Source organism: Labeo rohita, chromosome 15 (assembly GCF_022985175.1).
Source record: "Labeo rohita strain BAU-BD-2019 chromosome 15, IGBB_LRoh.1.0, whole genome shotgun sequence".
Classification (NCBI taxonomy): Eukaryota; Metazoa; Chordata; class Actinopteri; order Cypriniformes; family Cyprinidae; genus Labeo; species Labeo rohita.
Window position 1 is genome coordinate 19,756,448 of NC_066883.1, and position 21,150 is coordinate 19,777,597.

General features: G+C 36.1%; 3 protein-coding genes across 4 annotated transcripts; 1 reads left to right on the forward strand and 2 right to left on the reverse strand.

Moving 5' to 3' along the window:
- Window positions 1-465: 465 nt before the first annotated feature.
- Window positions 466-1,738, reverse strand: med29 (mediator complex subunit 29). The gene is made up of 4 exons (XM_051129072.1): window positions 1,510-1,738; window positions 1,350-1,420; window positions 928-1,012; window positions 466-833 (listed from the first exon to the last, which is right to left on the reverse strand). Exons 1-4 carry the CDS (start codon window positions 1,693-1,695, stop codon window positions 609-611), a joined length of 567 nt encoding a protein of 188 aa, XP_050985029.1. The 5' UTR covers window positions 1,696-1,738; the 3' UTR covers window positions 466-608.
- A 3,111-nt stretch (window positions 1,739-4,849) lies between these two features.
- rrp8 (ribosomal RNA processing 8) lies at window positions 4,850-8,788 on the forward strand. The gene is made up of 8 exons (XM_051129073.1): window positions 4,850-5,056; window positions 5,244-5,341; window positions 5,422-5,725; window positions 5,803-6,592; window positions 6,688-6,817; window positions 6,900-7,006; window positions 7,170-7,266; window positions 8,478-8,788. Exons 2-8 carry the CDS (start codon window positions 5,255-5,257, stop codon window positions 8,589-8,591), a joined length of 1,629 nt encoding a protein of 542 aa, XP_050985030.1. The 5' UTR covers window positions 4,850-5,056; window positions 5,244-5,254; the 3' UTR covers window positions 8,592-8,788.
- Window positions 8,789-8,830: 42 nt separating this feature from the next.
- On the reverse strand, window positions 8,831-20,844 carry si:ch211-149e23.4 (uncharacterized). Of its 2 annotated transcripts, XM_051129068.1 has the most exons (14): window positions 20,639-20,843; window positions 17,355-17,687; window positions 16,948-17,256; window positions 15,814-16,101; window positions 15,588-15,735; window positions 15,222-15,391; window positions 14,836-15,123; window positions 13,455-13,766; window positions 12,893-13,177; window positions 12,644-12,800; window positions 10,552-10,712; window positions 10,391-10,466; window positions 10,019-10,049; window positions 8,831-9,926 (listed from the first exon to the last, which is right to left on the reverse strand). In XM_051129068.1, exons 1-14 carry the CDS (start codon window positions 20,703-20,705, stop codon window positions 9,777-9,779), a joined length of 2,775 nt encoding a protein of 924 aa, XP_050985025.1. In that variant the 5' UTR covers window positions 20,706-20,843; the 3' UTR covers window positions 8,831-9,776. The 2 variants fall into 2 exon arrangements, with proteins under 2 accessions (XP_050985025.1, XP_050985026.1); XM_051129069.1 differs by lacking the exon at window positions 12,893-13,177 and having other exon boundaries at window positions 20,639-20,844.
- Window positions 20,845-21,150: the final 306 nt, after the last annotated feature.

Consider the following 21,150-nt stretch of genomic DNA (forward strand, 5'->3'; position numbering starts at 1 on the left):
TTTAAAAAAAAGAAGCATGTCTAAAATACAGTAAAGAGTGTGGTTAATACTAAAAAGTAAACCATTAAAAATTATTTTAATTAATTCAAATAAAGCTGAAATAAAATATAATTATTGAATCAAAAAAAAAAAAAAAAAAAAATAGATATGATGCCTTCGCAACTGATTGAAATAAAAATTAAAATGCTAAATACTTTAAAATTGAAGTAAAATTTAGTTAAGGCTAAATAAAATATTTTAAAAAAAGTATAAAAATGACAGGATATAACATTACTAAAAAAAAAAAAGAAGTGAACATAAATGCTAATTATACATACGAATAAATACTGAAATGGAATAATACTAATAAAACAACTCTAGCATATAAATACTAAAATATTTTAGCAATTGAGCAGACAGGACCCATATGTAGCTTGTTAGATCAAAAAGTATGTTATAAGACAAACACATTTCTTTTCAAGAATATATAATTTTAATTGTATGAGTACATTTGTCACAATAGTAAACAGACAAAAGGAATTGAAAACACAAAAAAATATATATTCTTCAATCAGCATCAAAGCTACGCAAAATACAAATAAAAAGTAAACTAAATAAATTGGCACCTACTAATTACAAGCTCCTTGACCCTTCCCAGCAATCTTTTTTGAACACTCCAAGAGAGCATTATGAATGTCTTTAGCACATGAAATCTGTGATTTGATCATACTGAGATACTGAGAGTAAGATAGAGACTCTGTTTGCACTGTGTCCGGCTTGGTGGCTGTAGGTACGAGATTTGGAGAATGCTTCGTGCTGTCGATGCTCTGTGAGAGGCACTCGTGGGCCAGCCGCTGAAGAAACAAAATGTCAATGTTAATGTCAATGTTAATCGAAATCAAAAAAGATCTCCGAATGACATTTTCAACAGAAACAGCAGTTGCTTACCAGACAGAGCTCCAGCTGATCACAGAGAGCATAAAACTCCTCTAAACTTTTGTCAAACCGCTGAACTGCTGCATCGTTACCCTTCCTACATTTTGAGAAGAACAAAATATATTTTTAAATATTATTTATTGGTTTATGCAACCATAAATCTTTCTACTGAAGCTAAATTCTGCCACAGGAAAGAAGGAATAAATAAATAAAATAACTGTGACATTTTATTACACAGTTCAGATTGTTTTTCTTGTAATCTTTACAGAGTTTACACCTTACAATAAAAGATAAATTCACAATTTTGAGAATTAAAGTATGATTGTGAGAAGAAAGTCACAATTGTACTTTAACAGCTAAAACAGACAGACTATATACATATTTACAATATACATTATTATTTACTCATTTACATAATAATAAGAGAATATTACTCTGTCGTTCTTAAGCCGTTGTCAATAGCAGCATTGTGTCCAAAATTTAATGAAGCAATTGTCATGACGTTCTGAAAAGAAAAAAAATGTAATTAAATGTTAGTATTTTATTTCAAGGTACTTTCAGTTCTCGTGTTCAATGAAAGGCACCAAAACAAACCTGTAAACTATCCTTGAGCAGAGGAATCAGCATTTTGAATCTGTGAACGGGATCAAAATCTTGTTGTTGACTGAGCTGTTGCTGCTGTTGTTGCTGCTGCAGTTGTTGAGTTTGCGGTTGCTGTAAAACAGCCGCTTGCTGAACGCCCATCTGAGCATTGTTGGGGACCATCTGCTGCGACGCCATTGTTGATATGAATAACACAGCCTACCACTTCCGCTAGTAGAAGCTACTGCGACGGATATGAACATATTTAACAAACGTTGCTAGTCTTCCCCTAGGGGGCGCTAGAAGAATCAGAGCCGATCCTGACCAGCGCTGAGAAGAGTAACAGGAGCCACATTGGACTACTTCATAGGATGGCGATAATTTACAGTTAAATCACTGACTATCTTAAACCAGTATGGTCCAAATACACAGCGAAGAGTATTAAAATGGAAAAGGTGTTATTTAGGTACATCGTGCATGACTAAAAGACTTTATTCTTTACTACATAAAATATCCCTCAATATAACTTTCATAATCTTGACATGTTGTCAAGCGAACAACCGGTCTGTAACTAGTTTAAATATCATGAGCATAAAGTAGACTAATTCATTTCGGACATTAAGAAATAAAAAATTTTAATATCTGAGTTGTATAATCGCTTGTGTAGTCATTGCTTCGGAAATCAGACACTGATCTAGCTCAATATAAGTTGTCAGATTTAGATTTCTCACAATAAATAATAAAATCACAATCTGATTAACAGCAGATTTAGATTACTAGTTTTATAAACCAGGATAGAGTCAACGTGGTTAAATGAAAGCAAATGGTGCCATCTAGAGGAAAATTTATGGTACTACGATTTGTTATAACTTCATAAAACTCGTGCACTTTTTCTGACAATCGTGATATGAAATATGATGGATGTGGTGGCCAAAATTATTAGAACAATACTATTTTCACCAGCTAAAAATGGTTTTAAGTCAGTCATTTCTATTTTTGCTGTGGTGTGTCAGTAGTAAATATCAGTTTACGTTCCCAAACATTCATTTTGGCATTAATTGTAAAAATCCAGTGAGATTTTTGAGTCTGACTCCACACAGAGATCTGATCTCATCATCATCTAGTCTGGAATGACATGAAGAAACAACAAAGTGAGACAGACTAAATCCAGAAGAACTGTGGCAACGTCTTCAAGATGCTTCAAGAGACCTTCCTGATAGCACACGTACATCTTGGAGACATCTATTTGACGTCTGCATTTGCTCATCTGCGATACGTCTATTGAATGTTTCCTATCAGATGTCAAATAGACGTCTATTAGATGTCTTTAAGATGTTTATGATTTAGAATGTTTGTAAACTGACATCTTACAGACGTCTGCCAGACGTTTGTACACAGCAGATGCTTTCAAGATCTTGCAGACGTACGTGTGCTATCTGGGCTACCTGCAAAACTACCTGAAAAATGATGCACAAGTGTACCTAGGGCAAAAGCTACTTTAAATGCAAAGGATGCTCACACCAAATGTTGATTTAATTAATAGAATTTATGTGATAAAAAAAAAAAAAAAAAAAAAAAAAACTGTTTATGACATTATTTTTGACAGCCTCATTTTACAGCATTTTTGCACAACTGCCTAAAACGTTAAACAGTACTGTAGCTTTGCAGGTAGGTTTCTTGAAGCATCTTGGAGACGTTGCCACAGATCTTCTGGATGTAGTCTGTCTCATCCTTTTTTATGTGTCTGTAATGGTTAATCCACAAGTATGTGTAAGATCTTTAGTAACAGTAGTGACTAATGCTAAAATATAATTATTGTTGGGATTGAATGGATTCAAAGATACATTGCACAAAATTTTAATCAAAAGCAAGTTTTTGGTAACAACTAAAAACTACTTGGAAGCAGGGGCGATTCTGGTATTTTCATTTTAGGGGGGCTCAGACCCCAGTGAGGGTTTAATAATAATAATAAAAAAATAATAATAATGACTAGGGGTGCTCATTGCAGTATTTCACTGTATTGCATAGATAGGTATAACATTTGAGTACTGAAAAAAACCAAATACAAGTCTTCATGATCTCTCTCTCTCTTACACACAGACACACAGACACACATACACACACACATACACACACACCTGTTTACTGTACAAATACAAAATTTTACTGTTTGCATTTCTACTACAACCCTCTTTCCTTAACTCAAGTATGCAAACCTTTTTGGCACATGCACTGGAATATGTATTAATTGAAAGTTAAATTTTCAAATTAAAATGAAAAGAAAAAAAAGGGAAAAAACGGCATGGGCAGCAATATAGGCACCCTTCCTTAATATTTGATTGCACACTCATTTGCAGCAGTGACAGCGTCCAGGGGAGGCAGAAGCTTCGAGCCCCTCAGATAAGTGCTTCTCACTTCTCACTGTGCTTCTCACAGCATTCAGCCCATCTCACAGCTTATCCAAAGGATGGTTAGTACCTTTTATCTTTACTATCTTTTATCTTAACTGAAACACTGAAGCTACTGTTTTCTGCATCCTCTGTTTAAAATTGTATGTAAAAAAAAAAAAAGCAGTGCAAGCCTAACAAAACCAGAGACCAACAATTGGGATATAATAAAATAAATAATAACATAAAACAATAAATAATAATAAAATAAAAATAACATGTCTACATGGTGCACAATGTTACTATGACATTAGGAGATTTGGGAGCAGAGGTGATCAAAGTTGAACGGCCAGGTGAGGTTCTTGTTAATAGAGTGGTACGTAAAAACAGTAAATATTTTATATGATATATTGCATGATGAATAACACATTTAATACATTTTCATCTAATTGCACATAACACCTTAGTGTCCAGAAACATTACATGCAGCTTGCACATCTCTGTGATAAGTACTGTTTTTAAAAAATATGTATCTTTTTTTCACAAAAAGGCCAATATGCCTTTTTGTTCTTTGGTAACTACTGTCCTGAATAAGATATTACACATAACAGATGTACACATGTATCCCACAAGACAAAACAGTAACAATTTGCACATGTTCAAAAATTTACATTCATAAGTTTACAACTTTACAGCGTGTTGTTACCTGGCTGATCGACAACTGTTTTGATGTTTTTTAATACTGTTCCCTAGTCTTTTGTTTGTATTTACTATATTCATACATTAAAATGAGGTGCGAATAATTATTGATGCTCAGGAATGAAACACATGAGATAAATAACCAGGCGGAATTTAAACTTTAAGTTTGAACAGATTAATAGATGTACATTGTTATTTTGTATCATTGTGTATCGTGAACCGTTCAAAAGAACCGATTCGCGGAAACGAGTCGTACCTTCCATCACTACAGCCAAAGGCCGTAAGAATCGAAGTGTTAAAACCAGTCATGATTTTAGTTTAATGAACCATTTACAATGTAACAACTAGTTTAAGATTAAGCGCATTTGGAAAACCAGGCATCCGAGCAGTTTGGAAAGGAAGTTGTCACGGTAACCCGGATGTACACAAATCCACATGACGGTGCTTTGCACGTGTGGAAGAGCGAGTGAGATGTAAGTACGGCGTAAATGTATCTGAAATGCGTTGTGGGATATTGTTATAAGTTTCTGGGGGATGTGAAAATTAATTTCTGCCAACATTATGATCAATTTTATCATCTGAGAAGATATGCAAGCAGATAACTCAGTTAATAGCTAGCTTGCAAATTCTTTAGGTATAATTTATTGTCACGGTTTACAGCTTTTACAAACATGTTTGCTGAAGAAGAATGGACTGATTCTCCATTACCAAATGGATCATCTCACAAAGTTAAAACGTCTCCTGCCCCCCGGCAAGGTATTATGATTTTCTCCTTATTTAAGTATGTGTCTATCACATGAATTGAATTTTTCATCTGGCATCTTTATCCCAACAGAACAAGGTTGTGGGTAAAAAAAGTCTTATGAGAACCTTGCAAACACTGGGTTCAGTTCCAGACTGGGAAACTAGGAATGTTTTTGAGGACAGTGATGAGGAGAAAGACGCCTCCACTACAGTCAAGACAAAAAAAAAGAAAAGGTGCAAAAAGCGTAAAAGAACATCTAATACTGAAAATGAAGGGAAGCAGCAGGATGAAGTGAATTCACGAGAACCACCTGTGAAGAAGAACAAGCTAATGAAGAAGACCGTGAATGCGGATTCAGCTGAATTACCTGCAAACAAGAAGACAGTAAAAGAAACAAGTGAGGACATGTGCTAGTCATTTTATGTCTACATTCTTAAACATGATTGAATTTTTCACATCAGTTTGTGTTTGCAGGTTCTAAGGTGTCACAAGAGTCCAGCAAAGATAAGAATCTCAAAGAAGTCAGACCACAATTGGAGAAAAATGAAAGTCATGTAGAAAACACACTAAGCAGAAAGCAGTGGAGGAACAAGATGAAAAACAAAAGAAAGTGTAAGAACAAATATCTTGGGAAAACAACAGGTGTCGATGATGCTAATGCGAAGGAAGAACCATTAGACGTCAAAGAATCCAAGAAAGTGAAGAAACATGATAAAGCATCCAAAAAAACGAAAAAGTCTCAGAAAAAAAATAGTATTTCTTCCATCACGGACATTGCTGACAATTGCAAAGACTGTAAAACAGATGAGACGTCCAGCACAAGGACTAGAAGTGTAGATGACTCCCTAAGTAACAGTACCGTCTCACATAAAGTGAAAGATAAAGGGAAACCTTCTAAAATGATGAAAAAATCGCATGCAGAAAAGCTGCGTCGTATTTTAAAGTCGCAGCTTCCTGATGACAGTAATAAAGCCTCAGAGGAACCAGAAGAGCCAAAAGATACAACAGTAAATTTGAAGGGTGATGAAGAGGAAGTGGCTCCTGACCCCTCAACTGCTTTAAGGACAAAGATGGAGAAGCGGTTAGAAGCCGCTCGATTCCGCTACATCAATGAGCTGCTTTACACGTCTACCAGCGGTGAGGCCAAACGCATGTTTCAACAGGACCCAGAGGCCATTGCGATTTACCACAAGGGCTACACGACACAAGTTCAACACTGGCCCAAAAACCCTGTGGATTCAATCATTTCCTATATTCGTAAAAAGTGAGATATCTATCTATCTGTCATGTCTTTCTATCTTGAAGGCACTGAATATCACTGAGTTTTGTTTTTTTTTTTTTTTTTTTTTTTTTTTTCAGACCAGCTTCTTTAGTTGTTGCAGACTTTGGCTGTGGAGACTGTAAAATTGCTCGGAGTGTAAAGAATAAAGTACACTCTTTTGATTTGGCTCCGGTTTGTGATCTTGCCACTGCATGTGACATGGCAAAAGTAAGTTATTGTGGTAATAAAACTTTGCTTTGTAATGCAGCCAAAATGCTAAAGGCAGCACTGTTTATTACTTTTTCCACAGGTGCCGCTTCGTGATTCTACAGTAGATATTGCTGTTTTCTGTCTTTCTCTGATGGGGACAAATCTGGGAGACTTTTTGGCAGAAGCAAACAGAGTCCTGGTGATGGGGTAACTGTCTTTTATTTGATTTTTAGTTTAATTTAATTATTATTATTCTTTTTTTAACAATTGCAATTATTTTTAAAATGTATTGTAAAATTCAAACCATTTTGAGTCTAATAATTAGCCAATATATATCCTGTTTCCATTTTTTTTTTTTTTTTTTTTGCAGGGGTGTTCTTAAAATTGCTGAAGTGGCTAGTAGATTTGAAAACGAGCGTTCGTTCATTGGTGCATTGTCAAGTCTGGGCTTCAAGTTAGTCCATAAGGTAATGTGCTGTTTATTTCAGGGAACATACACTACCATTCAAACAATACCGTTTTGTATTTTAATATAATAAATTAATACTTTTATTCAGCAAGGATGCATTAAACTGACCAGAAGTGACAGTAAAGACATTTATAATCAAATAAATGCTGTTCTTTTAAGCTTTCAATTTATCCTGAAAAAAAAAATCGCTGTTTCCACAAAAAAATATTAATCAGCACAACTGATAATAATACATGTTTAAGCAAATCAGCATATTAGAATGATTTCTGAAGGATCATGTAACATCGAAGATTGAAATAATGAAACCAAATCTTTTAATTTTAAATAATATTTCATAATAATACATTTTGTACTATATCTTTCATCAAATAAATACAGCCTTGATGAGCATAAGAGTCTCTAAAAAGCATGTTTCTAGCATAACATGCAGCTGGTGCTGTGAAATGGCCTCATATTTTTGTCTACGTAATAACTCCCATGAGGTAAACCATTACACTGTCCAGCACATTGTTGAAGGTATAGAGAAAACAGGGTAAAGTCGGGTTTTTAATGCTTTTTACACCAGGATATTTGTCTCCTGTACTTCCTTTGGTTCAAGCGGCTTGTAAATGGAAGCGTAATCATACATTCTATCTGTTTAAATCTCAGAATATGCAGTTCTTTCATCAGTCATTACTTTTGAAAACCCAAAATGTATGCTCATTCAAAATATTAATAAATCCTAACAAAAACACAGGTGCAGAATACAAAGTGAGTAAAATGATAATAGGAGAACCTGATATTTTGGAATTGGTGATCATGATTTATTCATTAGATGATTGTGCAAAACCTTTTTTTTTGTGCGTACTTACTGTTCAAAACTGACAAACATGCAAATAATAAAGAACTGCTGTCAAAAATCTATTAAATCATTAGAATAATCTCCTCCTTAATTATCATAAATAATAGTTTGTTGCAGGTCCAATGCTGTATTCTAGAGATGGAAGGTCAGGCCAAGTGTGCAGTGTTGCAGACTAGAATTGTGCTGTTCTGCAAGTATGCAGATCAATAATGGAATATATTAAGAACAACGCTATCATAACATGCTCTACATAATCATTTTTTTTAGTAAAACCATGGAGATAGCAACAGATCATTAATTAGTGATCAAAATGTAGTTTCATTTACTGTATAACGAACAAGATGTTTATTTTCACTTATTTTTTCTAGGACACAGAAAACAGCCACTTCCACTCCTTTGAATTCATAAAGACAGGAAAAGCACCCGGGAACGTGAAGAAAATCGGTCTTCAACTTAGACCTTGTCTGTACAAGAAACGATAAATGAACATAAAGTAAATGTACATTATCAGCAATAATTCAGTTTAACTCAAGGGTCAAATCTCCTCTTATCGTTGTATGTTTTGTAAATCACTGTAAAACGAAAGTACATTTTATATATATAATAATAAGACAATTTAATGTGATGTTTAAAGAACTGTGTTTTATGGTTGGATAATACTTTTTACCTGATAAACAAACTGACTCGGTACATATTTAAACTTGTCAAGTATTTTATTGTATTTTTATAAGTGTCACAGTGATATTATTTACTCTGGAAATGCATAAACACCTTACAGCAACACAGAGGAAGACCAGTCGTCATTTAAACAGAGACTATGAAGGTAGTACAATCTTATAACCAAAATATCAGGCTTGATTCACAAGGCCCAGATCCGTCCCACTATAGAATGCATGACATCAACAGAGGGCGCTACAGCGCTACACATTGAAACGGAATGAAAACGAGAAGACACCAACCGAGCGCGGACTTTTAAAGTATCTCTGTAAATCAGAACAAAATAACAATCAAAAAAGGTAAGAAAACATTTAAAATGTGCTCATAAGATTTATAAAACGATGCTACTTAATTGCCACAGTGAATCATAATGCTGAAATGAATGCCAAGCTACTTAAATGGATTCCCTTACAGTAGGCATTTGTAATTCAGAAAAAAGAACAACTGCAATGTGTATATACAGTGGGGTCTTAAACCCATGAGATCACTAGTGAAATATTCATATTAAAGGAATAGTTAAAGGTGTAAATGGGTTTGTTTCTAAATCAGAACAGATTTGGAGAAGTTCATGGATTTGGACACATTTTTGGAGAAAGTACAGTATGTTAATAGATTGACTGGAGTGGTGTGGATTGTGGATTATTTTGTTTTTATTGGCTGTTTGGGCTGTCATTCTGACGGCACCCATTCACTGCAGAGGATCCATTGGTGATCAAGTGTAAAGCTACATTTCACCAAATCTGTTCAGATCTAATCAGTCTTAGATGGCTTGAGTTTGAGTAAACTTTTAGCCATTTTTCATATTCTTTTTTCATCACAAATTACATTTTCATCCTGAAAATGAATGATTTTATTAAGCATATCCCCCTTTTTAATGCACTCAAACTGCCATGAACTCCACAAGTATGTGCAAAAACAGATGTATTACGTCGTAAAATTCAACAGGTGTGTCACACGGTGCTTTTAGCATCAAAAACAATGGAATAGTGCACATTAAGCTCAGCATAGTGCGGCCCAGCCGTGCCTGGAATCGCCATCCTTTCTGGGCAGCGAGGATCCTGCATTAGAGCAGCTAGAGATTCACGCTCTTTTCTGTTTTTCTTTTGGAAAAAAAAGAAAGAAAAATTAGCCATTGATATTTAGTGGACCAAACATTGTAGTGATTATATAACATTTTGTCTACCGTTTGTACCTTTTGTGATGTGTGACTTCTCCCACTTTTACTAGAAAGAAACAACAATAGGAAATTTATATGTCAGGGTTTTTTTTTCTAAAACAAAAAGCCACAGATACTTTAAGATTTAAATTGACATCATTCTCCACTGCTGAGACATGAACATGAGTATGTTTATATCGCGTGTGTAGCAGAGCTGCGGTAGATGTGGTCTGTTCTGCCAGCCTGTTCAAGCCACCATGTATCCTGTTTATGAACACTGTGCATGTCGCTGGTCTAGGTAAGCTACCTAGCTTCCTGTTTGCCTACACCGATCTCACCTGTATGGTAATATTCAAAAAGAAAACAGCAGAATTTTACCTAAGTTTGTTAGAAAGCGAGTCTACTCACCAGAGGACAACCAAAACGATAATCAGGATGAGGGTGACTGCAGCGGCAGACGAGAAGCAAATAATGATGAATATCACTGTGGAAAACAGACATTTGTTACAAACCAATTCACCACACCTCTATACACTACTATCAAGTGTTGATAATCTAGGCAAACTCACTGTGTTGAGTCTCTTCACTAGTTACATCCACCCGAATGAAAACTTTAGCCATGTGGTGGTGGTACGAGATGTGGCATATGTACAGTCCTGCATCCTGTTCAGACACTGGTTCTCTAAAAACTAATGCCATGTCCTCTGTTTCAGCTGCTGACCCGTCCTGCCTGGGATGAGAAAAATTCAGAGGTATGTCTTAAATAACAATCTCTTTTTCTCTGGAGACTAAGGGATTGAAGATTTAGAAGAGATTTGGTCAATATGTCTGAAATTAGCACAAACAAAACTAAGTTAAGAATGGATGTCTAGGCATAGTTCACACACACACACAAAAAAAGATAATTGTCATAATTTACTCACTCATGGCTTTCTTTCATGAAACATGTTACCATTGCATTATCAATACAGTGAAACTGAATGTTGGCAAATACTGGAGTTCAGTGTTATTTTTGTATTATTTATATGTGACCCTGGACCACAAAACCAGTCTTAAGTATAAGACAGTAGCCAAAAAATACATTGTATGGGTCAAAATGATTGATTTTTATTTTATGCCAAAAATCATTAGGAATAATGAAAGTAAAGATCATGTTCCATGAAGATATACTGTAAAATTCCTACCGTAAATATATCAAAACTTAATTTTTGATTAGTAATATGCATTGCTAAGAACTTATTTGGACAACTTTAACGGTGATTTTCTCAATACTTTCATTTTTTTGCACCCTCGGCCAAATATTGTTCTATCATAGCAAACCATGCATCAATGCTTATTTATTCAGCTTTCAGATGATGTATAAATCAAAATTTAGAAAAACTGACCCTTATGACTGGTTTTGTGGTCCAGGGTCACATATAGTATTATAATATGTATTTATGTTGAATTAGCTTTTATTTTAATATTTTACGTTTCCGTAAAATGTAAGTAAATAAATCTTAATTTGATTGTTGTTGTTTTGTATTTTTTCTTGTGGTTTTGTAAGTTTTATCAGTTTTTAATTTTTTTTTATGATTATTTTTTATTTCTATTTAGCTTTAATCTATTTTTATTTTTAGTGTTACTATTTACTAGATTCCAGTATTTCAGCTTAAACTTATTTCATTTTACTATTCACTTTCAATGTATGGAAAAGAGTAGCATGAACATTCTGCTGAATATCTCCTTTTGTGTTCCACAGAAGATACAAAGTCATAAAGGTTGAAGACAAGATGGAGATGAGTAAATGATGACAGAATATTAATTTTGGGGTGAATAGCCCCTGTGAGACACTGAGTGTTCTTATAGAATGACACTTGATTGTCATTTTATATTCATTTTTATTAATTAGTTTTAATACTCAAGTTAAACTAAATAAAAATGAGAAATGTTGTCTTTTTTTAGATTTAGTTTAATAGAGTAGCATGTATTATCAAGCAAAAAGAATCCTTTACAACCTCACAATCTTTAACTATCCCTAGTTACCCCATAATGTTTTTTAGGGTTTTTTTTTCTTTATTGAGCGCTAACTTTGGATTTTTAAGTATGTTGTGGCTTATTCACTCCTGAACTAAAATTTCCTGACAATTTACTCACCTCCATGTCAGCCCAGATGTTCATGTCTTTCTTCACTCGAAAAGAAATGACTTTTTATGAGAAAACATTCCAGGCTTTTTCTCCATATCCTCTACATAGTGGATTTCAGTGGGGATCAGCGGGTTGAAGGTCCAAATTGCAGTTTCAATGCAGGTTCAAAGGGCTCTACACGACCCCAGCTGAGGAATAAAGGTCTTATCTAGCGGAACGATCTGTCATTTTCTAAAAAAATATACAAATTTACATACATATTATTTTTTTTTAGAAAATGACCCATCATTTCACTATACAAGACCCTTAGTCTTCGGCTGGGATCGTGTAGAGCCCTTTGAAGCTGCACTGAAACCGCAGTTTGGACTTTCAACACAAGTCCACTACATGGAGAAAAATCCAGGCAAGTTTTCCTCAAAAACCTTAATTTCTTTTTGACTGAAGAAAGAAGGACATAAACATCTTGAAAGACATTATCAGGAATTTTTATTTGCGGAGTGAACTAATCCTTTAAGCATGCACTACTCAACATACCTGTAACATGTTGTCTTGTATGATGGCGCATTGCCGTGGACTCTGAGAAGTATCTTCTGATTGGAGAGGTTTTCTTGCAGTGCTAATCGGTGCTCATTCTGGCCATGACTTCTACGATCAAGTGTGGTTTTGTTTAAAACCTCAATAGATAAGATAGCTGAGTGGGAAAAAAACGGATTGCATTCAGCAAATAAAATACATTTACTGAATGAACAGTCAAAAGTTGCGCCAGTATTGCAATACGCTTACAGTATTTTGGAACACGCATCGTCCGTTTGTCATCGATGCCGAGATTGTTCTGGATCAGACATATCAAATCTTTCCCTTCATACTGACTAAGTTGAAATTCAAGAGTTGAGTTGACTTCTACTTTAATTACACCATATTTGAACTCAGTAGTCACTTGAGTTGCATTAGCATCAGGAAGGACCCAGGAGATGTTGGGTTTCACGCCATCGCTGCTGTACTCACACACAGCATGCCAAATATCAGTGTATGTCTTGTTTTTCAGAAACACACGGCTTTTAGACAGCCCTGACAGCAAAAAAAAAAAGTCATTACTTAATGTGTTGATTTTGTAAAAGCAGCTGTAAAGTTGCTGTCTTACATTGCTTAACTTACATTGAACGCAGATTATTTCTTACAATTCAAGCTATAATAACCACAGCAGTTTCACAGCGATAATTAGGTCATGTTTAAAATGTATGAATGACTTGACATTTAGCTTCCTGATGCAATCACAATCATACATTTCTACATGTCTGGCTCAAGTGTCAAACTGTTTTTGGGGTTAAAATTTAATAAAACTTACCTAAGGATGGGAGGACAATGCTCTTGTTCTCTGGTTTCTCTAACCCTCTATGCTCAACCACACAGGTCACGGTGCATCCGGCATGTGAGTAAATAGGAATACGTGCCACGCTCCGAGCGACAACCACATGACTCTGCTGAAACTCAAGTTGAGTCATTACAAATTCACTAAAACTAACATCAATGCCATGGCGCTCTACAGTATAGGTGATGGCCGCTGCTGGGGTCTGGCTCTGCACTGAACACACCAGCCTTGCGTATGCAATGCCACCGTCCCATTCAACACTAGATTGCAGGGTTATATTGGGTGGTGCTACAAACAAAAAACAAACTACATGTCAGAATGTTTGATATATGTCTGTGTTTTAAACACTAGTGAACTGCCTATGTCAGCAGCACCCATCCGTCCATCCTTCAATGCATGCATCCATTATCCATCCTTCCATCCATCCATCCATTGTTCTATCCATCAATCATCCATCTACCCATCAATGCACTCATCCATTATCTGTCCTTCTATCATCCACCCATCCATTGTTCTAACCATCCATCCATCCATTGTTCTGTCCATCCATACATCCACCAATCTACCCATCAAGGCATTCATCCATTATCCATCCTTCTATCATCATTATCATCCATTCATCCATCCATAGTTCCATCTATCATTGTTCTATCCATTATCCATTATTCTATCCATCCATACATCATCTGTCTACCCATCAATGTATTCATCCATTATCCATCCATCTATCATCCATCCATTCTTCTGTCCATTCATCCATCCACCAATCTATTCATCCACCTATTCATTATCCATCTATCAACCATCAATCCATCCATTGTTCTTTCCATCATCCACCTGTGCATCCATCCATCCATCTACCCATCAATGCAATCATACATTACCCATCCATTATTCTATTCATCCATCCATTTTTCCATTCATCCATTGTTCTCTCTCCATCCATCCATCCATCCATTGTTCTATCTGTCTGTCTACCCATCAACGCATTCATCTGTTGTCCATCCTTCTGTCATCCTCATCATCATCCATCCATCATTCCATCCATCCATGTACCATCAGTGCATTCATCCATTATCCTTTCTTCCATCCATCTATTGTTCTTTCCATCTATCCATACATCCACCTAATCATCCACTTATCCATCTATCCATTGTTCTATCCACCATCCATCCATCTACCCATCAATGCATCCATCCATTATCCATCTTTCTATCATCCATCCATCTATCCATTGTTCTATCCATCATCCATCCTCGCATACATCCATCCATTCGTCCACCTATCTATCCATCCATTTGTCTATCTATCCATTCATTTATCGTTTCATCCATCCATCCATCTATCAATGTCTTACCGCACACAGGTAGAGCAATCTGATGCTTCTCTTCCTCAGTGAAGTCAGGATGGTCGACTACACACTCAATAACATATTTGCGGGTCATGCAGCTAGGCACAGTCAACATGCTTCTGACAGAATAAGATCCATTATAGTGAGTGGCATTAGAGTGAATTGTACTATTAATCTCTTGTGGAAGAACCCAGGACACATTTGCAGCGGGAACAGCATTGGAGGCCAAACACTCAATGTGAATGTAGTCTGAATTCTCTACTAAATTCACACTGACATTTGGGGGAAATGTCACTGAAAATAAAATAAATCACATTTTAGTTCACAATCTTTAGTTGTAGAGTGTAGAATATTAATACAGTGTGATGATATTATGACACCAAATATAGTACCTGGCAGTAGGACTTTTGGATTTATTTCAATTGTGAACTGTAGGGAAACTTGATGTCTACGGTAAGATGCCTGACAGAGATATTGTCCAACATGGTGCAGCTCAACAGGTCCTCTGATAAAAAGATCGTTGCCAACCACATCCACATCCTCAGGTAGTGGTTGGCCTTCCCTTTATCAAGTGATATGAAAGTGCAAAGCAAGCTTTTTACAACTTGTCTCAGTGTCTTTATTCTATAGTAAACACACTCCAATATTTTCATTTTCATTGGTGGATGAAATTGACAGTATCATTATGTTGTATCAGTGCTCATTTTTTATTATAATTTTACGCTCATATTCAAAGGGATACAATTACTACATCTTACCTGGAACATTTAATTTTATAACTTGGTACATTGCCCATAACATCCATCCTGATTGTAATGTCCGTGTCGCCCTCCACAAACGCCAGTGAAGTCTGATTCTCACTGTTAATGGCATAATCAAGTTCCTTCAGCCGAAGTGAGGAAAGATCTAGATGGAAAAAAGTTTGACAAATTAAAAATCGCTACATTTTTGCATCCATACAGTTTAAATAGTTCTGGTACTCACAGTAAATTGGCAAAGTGCTTGTTCTTGTTTCCATGAATGGGAAAAATGTGTAGCTAAAGACACAGGAGATATTTTTTCCTTCATAAGGATCTGAAGGGAACCGATACGAACTGACAACTGAATCTGCTTTAGAGACATTTCTCTGTAAAGGTGGTGTGTCTTTAAATTCAGGCAGTATCCATGTGATATTTGGATGTGGCCTCCCTCCTGATGCTATACAGGTGACCTCTTGAAAGTCTTCTCCTTCTTCTTGGACCAAGACAGTCTCCATGCTTATACACGGAGAAACTGTCAAAAAGAAGAAAAGTGCCAATAAGAACAGGGGAAGTTCATGCAAAGGAGACTGTTCTTTTTCAAAGACTGAGAAAAGTATCTATGAGTTTAATTTGAAGGTTAAACAAGCATACATTTCAGTTTAGAGGAGTTTAAACAGCTGTGCTGTCTGTTTACCAAGCTGTTGGAGACGCTAACTATAGCTCCAAGCAAGGTATTTTCTTAGTGAATGAACAAATGCTGGAGAACAGGTATATGTCAAGACACATGACGCAACATTTAAATAGCAGGGATAGCAATAAAATGATGCTGTATGGTTCTAAAAAGTATGCTAGACTGTAGTAGTCCGCTGCATATTTAATAACTCCTAACAAGTTTGCACGATTAAGAACTGCACTGTGCAAATAATGTTCAGAACTACATTTTGCGCTGGTTTTGTTAGCTGCATCAGGTCTGAAAACAATCAAATAAACTGCAAGCTGTGAGAACAATTCACACAGGTCATCAGTATTCATAAGTTTGCTTATCAGCCATTTTTAAATGTATTTTGTTCTATAATAAATGGTAAACTTAGCAATTTTGCAGTTTTTGTATTCTGCAAGGAACACATCTATACTGTCTCTTCACAAGTTGTTGCATTTGTGGTCAGACAGCTGCTACAAATGTGACAGTACCACAGGAAACACTTGCAACCTTGGCACAAAGAGAAGGCAGTAGGAGAATACCAAATTGATTTCTCAGTTCTGTGTTTTAGGTTTCATTGTGTACAAACTTAGCCAATGCAAAAGAACAGAAAAGTGCCTTATGTTGTCTTGCACACTCTGTCTTTTCCTTTTGATTAGCTATAAAAACAGAACTTACCAAATGTATCCACCTCTATGTTGGCTCTTTTGGGTTCAGTAAAAGCTGGATGCTCAACCACACAGGTAACAGTGCTCTCATTATTCATAATTAGGGGGAAGCGAAGTACACTGATTGAACTGGTTGTGCCATTGGGATGAACCGGATTAGTCATGTTCACAGAGAAGATGTCGTCTCTTGGAAGGGCACCAGAGATTTCCCATCTAATCACAGCCTCAGGCTTGGCACCAAAGGCAGAGCAAGTGACAGCATGGTATAGAGTTGTATTCACAACTTCCTTATTCAGAGTTATGTCAACATCAGGCCGAGCTTAGAGACAAAACAGAGGTATTGACGAATTTGCCATTATTTACTCAATCTTACTCATGTCATTTTAAAATGGTATGACTACATTTTTGCATACTCACCAACAACACTAAGAAACACGGTGTCCTTTATTTCATGCTCATCAGAGTCGAAGACACATGTGTACTCTCCCTCTTGATCAAAACTTGTCACGTTCACCTTTACAGTAAGGTTTGTACTTGATGCTGGGACGTCAAAGTTTTCTCTTTTGAAAGAATTGCCACCTGCTTTGTAGCCTGCCATTTTCTTTGCCTTTTTTGTAGAATCGAAACGGTTCCAGGAGGAGAACGAGATTTCACTTTGTCCAGTGTACAGACAACGCAAGTAGACCTCCTCCCCCAAAATCCCTGTCACAGTTTGGTCAAGAACCAAGTCTCTGGTCTCCGAATCTGAATCTAAAAAAGAGGGACAAATATTACTAAAATATTTAATGACAGATCTTTACCGAAATCATTACAGAAAGATCTAGTTTTATTTGTTGTTTAGGTCCATTGTGTCCCCTGCTAACCCTACATATATAAAGCATTGTCTGGGTAAGTTTTGGCACTTGGCACTTTTTATTTCTTCATTTGTGATAGGGCGGCCAACAAAAGGATTTCTTGACATGCCCATTTAACACTCCCTAACATTTTGTAAAATTAATCCTGAAGGGCATACATTATGTAACCCAAAGTAAATTAAGTAATCACTTTCTTAAAAGGAGGAATTCTGTCATTATTTACTCACCCTCTTGTGGTTCAAAACCCAAAAGACCCTTTTTCCTTGTGGAAGAATGCTCTGGCTGCTCTTTCCGTTTAATGAAAGATAAAGTCACAGTATGTAATTTTTACCGCTAGAGGGCGCATATTCAAAAGAAACAAAGGCGTAGTTTGATGACGCCATGATTGAGTGTGGAATCATGGGAGATGTAGTCATCATCCCCACAGCCCATGCAATCCGATGGGACTCAGACAGAAATCATGTTCATGGATGAGCTAACATATTAAAGATTTATTAACGTGACTGCAGTATGAAGCAGAGTGGGGCTGAAAAGCCATGAAAGTGAAAGGAGGACGCTGAAGCAATTGCTAATGAGAAACTAGCGCGACACATGACTTGAAAACAGGGGAGCTTAATATTATACCACAGTCGAGTGCTTCCACTCCTTCCGGTCATGTGTATCGGGTTAAGCAGCGCTCAACTATCATACTAGATACATTAGAGTGTGTTGAAAGTTCTATTATAAAGCAACTCTGTGCGTTCGTCGCCTCTCTAATAAAAATAATAAAGAGTCCTTCATTAGCAATCGCTCTATGACTTTCAGCCCCATCCTGCTTCATACTACAGTGACCTTTATAAGTGTTTAATACATTAGCTCATCCATGGACATGATTTCTGCCCATGTCCCATCGGATTGCATCGGCTGTGAGGATGAAGACTACAACTTCCATGATTCCACACTCAATCACTGCATCATCAAACTTCTTTCCCAGATAGCACGCGTACGTCTGCAAGATGTCTGTTAAAGATCACTTGATCTGGAAAGCATCTGCTGTGTACAAACATCTGGCAGACGTCTGTAAGATGTCAGTTTTGCATATTCTGAATCATACACATCTTAAAGGCATCTAATAGACGTCTATTTGACATCTGAAAGGAAACATCCTATAGACGTATTGCAGATGAGCAAACAATCTAAAAAATATGTCTTGCAGATAAATGCAGACGTCAAATAGACATCTCCAAGATCTACCTGTGCTATCAGGGTTGTTTGTTTTGAATATGCGCCCTCTAGTTTCGGAAACTTAATCATTGTGCCTTTAAGACTACCTACACACTGCAGCTAAATTCAGATGTCAGTTCACCTTTCACTCCTTAATCGCGTTCTGTACATATATAATTTACTAAAATACGCAACTGACAACTGTATTCGACAACTGCATTAACTCCCGAAAAATACTTACAATATACAAACATTTACAGAATTTACAATTTACAGAAATTACGTGCAGTGTGTACGGAGCTGAACTGAACAACTAGTTCCTAAACGGCAGTTTCGAGAGTGAGGCAAGGCTTCGATACGTTGTCATACGATAGTTTGTGTGAAGAAGAGGCTTAAATTTAGGTCATGTCGCCTACTTTTATGATGCTTTTGCATCCTTTTTTGCATCCAGACTCCAGTCATTGTGATAGAAAAGAGAGACTAGCACATTACACATTATTCAAAATGTCTCCATTTGTGTTCCAATGAAGAAAGAAAGAAAGAAAGTCAGCCAGGATTTGAAATGACAAGTGAGCAAATAGTCATGCACATGACAGAATTGTTTTCACTATTTAGAAAAGCTAAAATTATCTTAAAAATGCATTGCATAGACAATATTCACATGCAGTGCATAGTCTGAGATTGAAATTAGACTGCTTTGCACAAAAGGAAGCAGATGTTTTTGGTTTTTCAGTCATGTGACTAGACTTTCCAACACAGTTCTTTAACACACATGTTGCGTGCTGCTGTAAACCGCATACATACCACTGTACGTCATGTAACTGATTACATGCAAAAACAATTCAGTGTTCAAAATCACAGCTGCTGAATGTGTCATTGCCACCCTGATTTGATGATACCCTGATACAAATCTTGCAATAATGGCTTGAGCAAGAAAAATAAATAAATAAAGCCAGCAAAACACACAATTGCAATAAGCACTTTTTGCTGACTGATAAAGCACCATGCATTCTGCATTGCTACTGTATGTCTACTGAACAATTTAAACCACATTTTTCTTTTTTAAATAACTGAATCTTTTCTATGGATCTAATTTCATCAGTACTACCAAACAAATACAAGCCAGAATTGATTGTTTCCATGCCTCAGCATTTATTAGTTTCAGAATGAAAATACGGAAGGTCACTGGAAATGCCTAAAGCAGAATTTGTGAAAGAATCTTCATTCATTGCATGCAGATCTTCTCAATGAGCAACAGATTTTATCATTATGATAATCTGCACATACACAAAAAAAAGATCAAAATAAAAATAGAAACAATTCAAAGCACACGCTAATGTAAAGAAATAATAACTATATTTATTATGCACAATTGCAAAGCCAGACAATAATTCTCTTCCCCTTTTCTCAGGAAATGTCTTCTCAGTGTGAGCAAAGTGACAGACTCAAATGACTAAAATGCACAGGTATGTTTACATTTTTAACCATATGCTATTAATTCACATTATTTCATACAAAATCTGTCTGTTTTTATATCTAGCCCTGTAGAAAATTTGCAGGATGTTCAAAAGGGCCAGAAAACACAACAGCACCACCTGATCAAATTATGCAAAAAGAATTAAACCTGAGACAATATGAACCTACCTTGCATGTCCCTGCAGAAAGCAAAATTCAAAAGCACTGCTAAAATAAAAAATATTGGCAGGCTCATGTTGAAATCATTAAAGAAGGCAACTGGAGCAAAAAACACTTGAATGCATGTGCCAGGGTGTGTATGTGTGGTTGAATCTGTTAGTCTGTGGGGCAGAAGAGGTCATAGTCAGCTGTCAGAGAAGCGTGCGAATGCGTGTGTGCGCGCCTCACCCCAAACCCCAAAATAGTCAAGCTTTGAATAACCCACAAACTGCTTGTCTACACTACATTTTTAGATCATTACTTCAAAAATAACTTTCATGCCCTTTTATTACGATCATAGATATAACATCTTTTTCCAGTTTGTTTTGATGTGGCAACCTGTAATGTTTTATGATAATGAGATTATAAGATAAGTTGTTTATATCTAAAAAAAAAGAAGGGTAAAACCACGCAAAGATGAGCCACAAAACTTTCCATTTAAGTGCTGATGACATTTTACTGCCAACCGTTTAGACCAAAGG

Coding starts and splice junctions, on each gene's coding strand:
- med29 (XM_051129072.1), bottom strand. CDS start 1,695: ATGGCGTCGCAGCAGATGGTCCCCAACAATGCTCAGATGGGCGTTCAG. Junction 1,013..1,349: donor AACGGCTTAAGAACGACAGA/GTAATATTCTCT, acceptor CTCAAAATGTAG/GAAGGGTAACGATGCAGCAG. Junction 834..927: donor ATCAGCTGGAGCTCTGTCTG/GTAAGCAACTGC, acceptor TTGTTTCTTCAG/CGGCTGGCCCACGAGTGCCT.
- rrp8 (XM_051129073.1), top strand. CDS start 5,255: ATGTTTGCTGAAGAAGAATGGACTGATTCTCCATTACCAAATGGATCA. Junction 5,342..5,421: donor CTCCTGCCCCCCGGCAAGGT/ATTATGATTTTC, acceptor TCCCAACAGAAC/AAGGTTGTGGGTAAAAAAAG. Junction 5,726..5,802: donor GAAGACAGTAAAAGAAACAA/GTGAGGACATGT, acceptor TTGTGTTTGCAG/GTTCTAAGGTGTCACAAGAG.
- si:ch211-149e23.4 (XM_051129068.1), bottom strand. CDS start 20,705: ATGAGCCTGCCAATATTTTTTATTTTAGCAGTGCTTTTGAATTTTGCT. Junction 15,124..15,221: donor TCCAAAAGTCCTACTGCCAG/GTACTATATTTG, acceptor TTTTATTTTCAG/TGACATTTCCCCCAAATGTC. Junction 13,767..14,835: donor GATTGCTCTACCTGTGTGCG/GTAAGACATTGA, acceptor TTTTGTTTGTAG/CACCACCCAATATAACCCTG.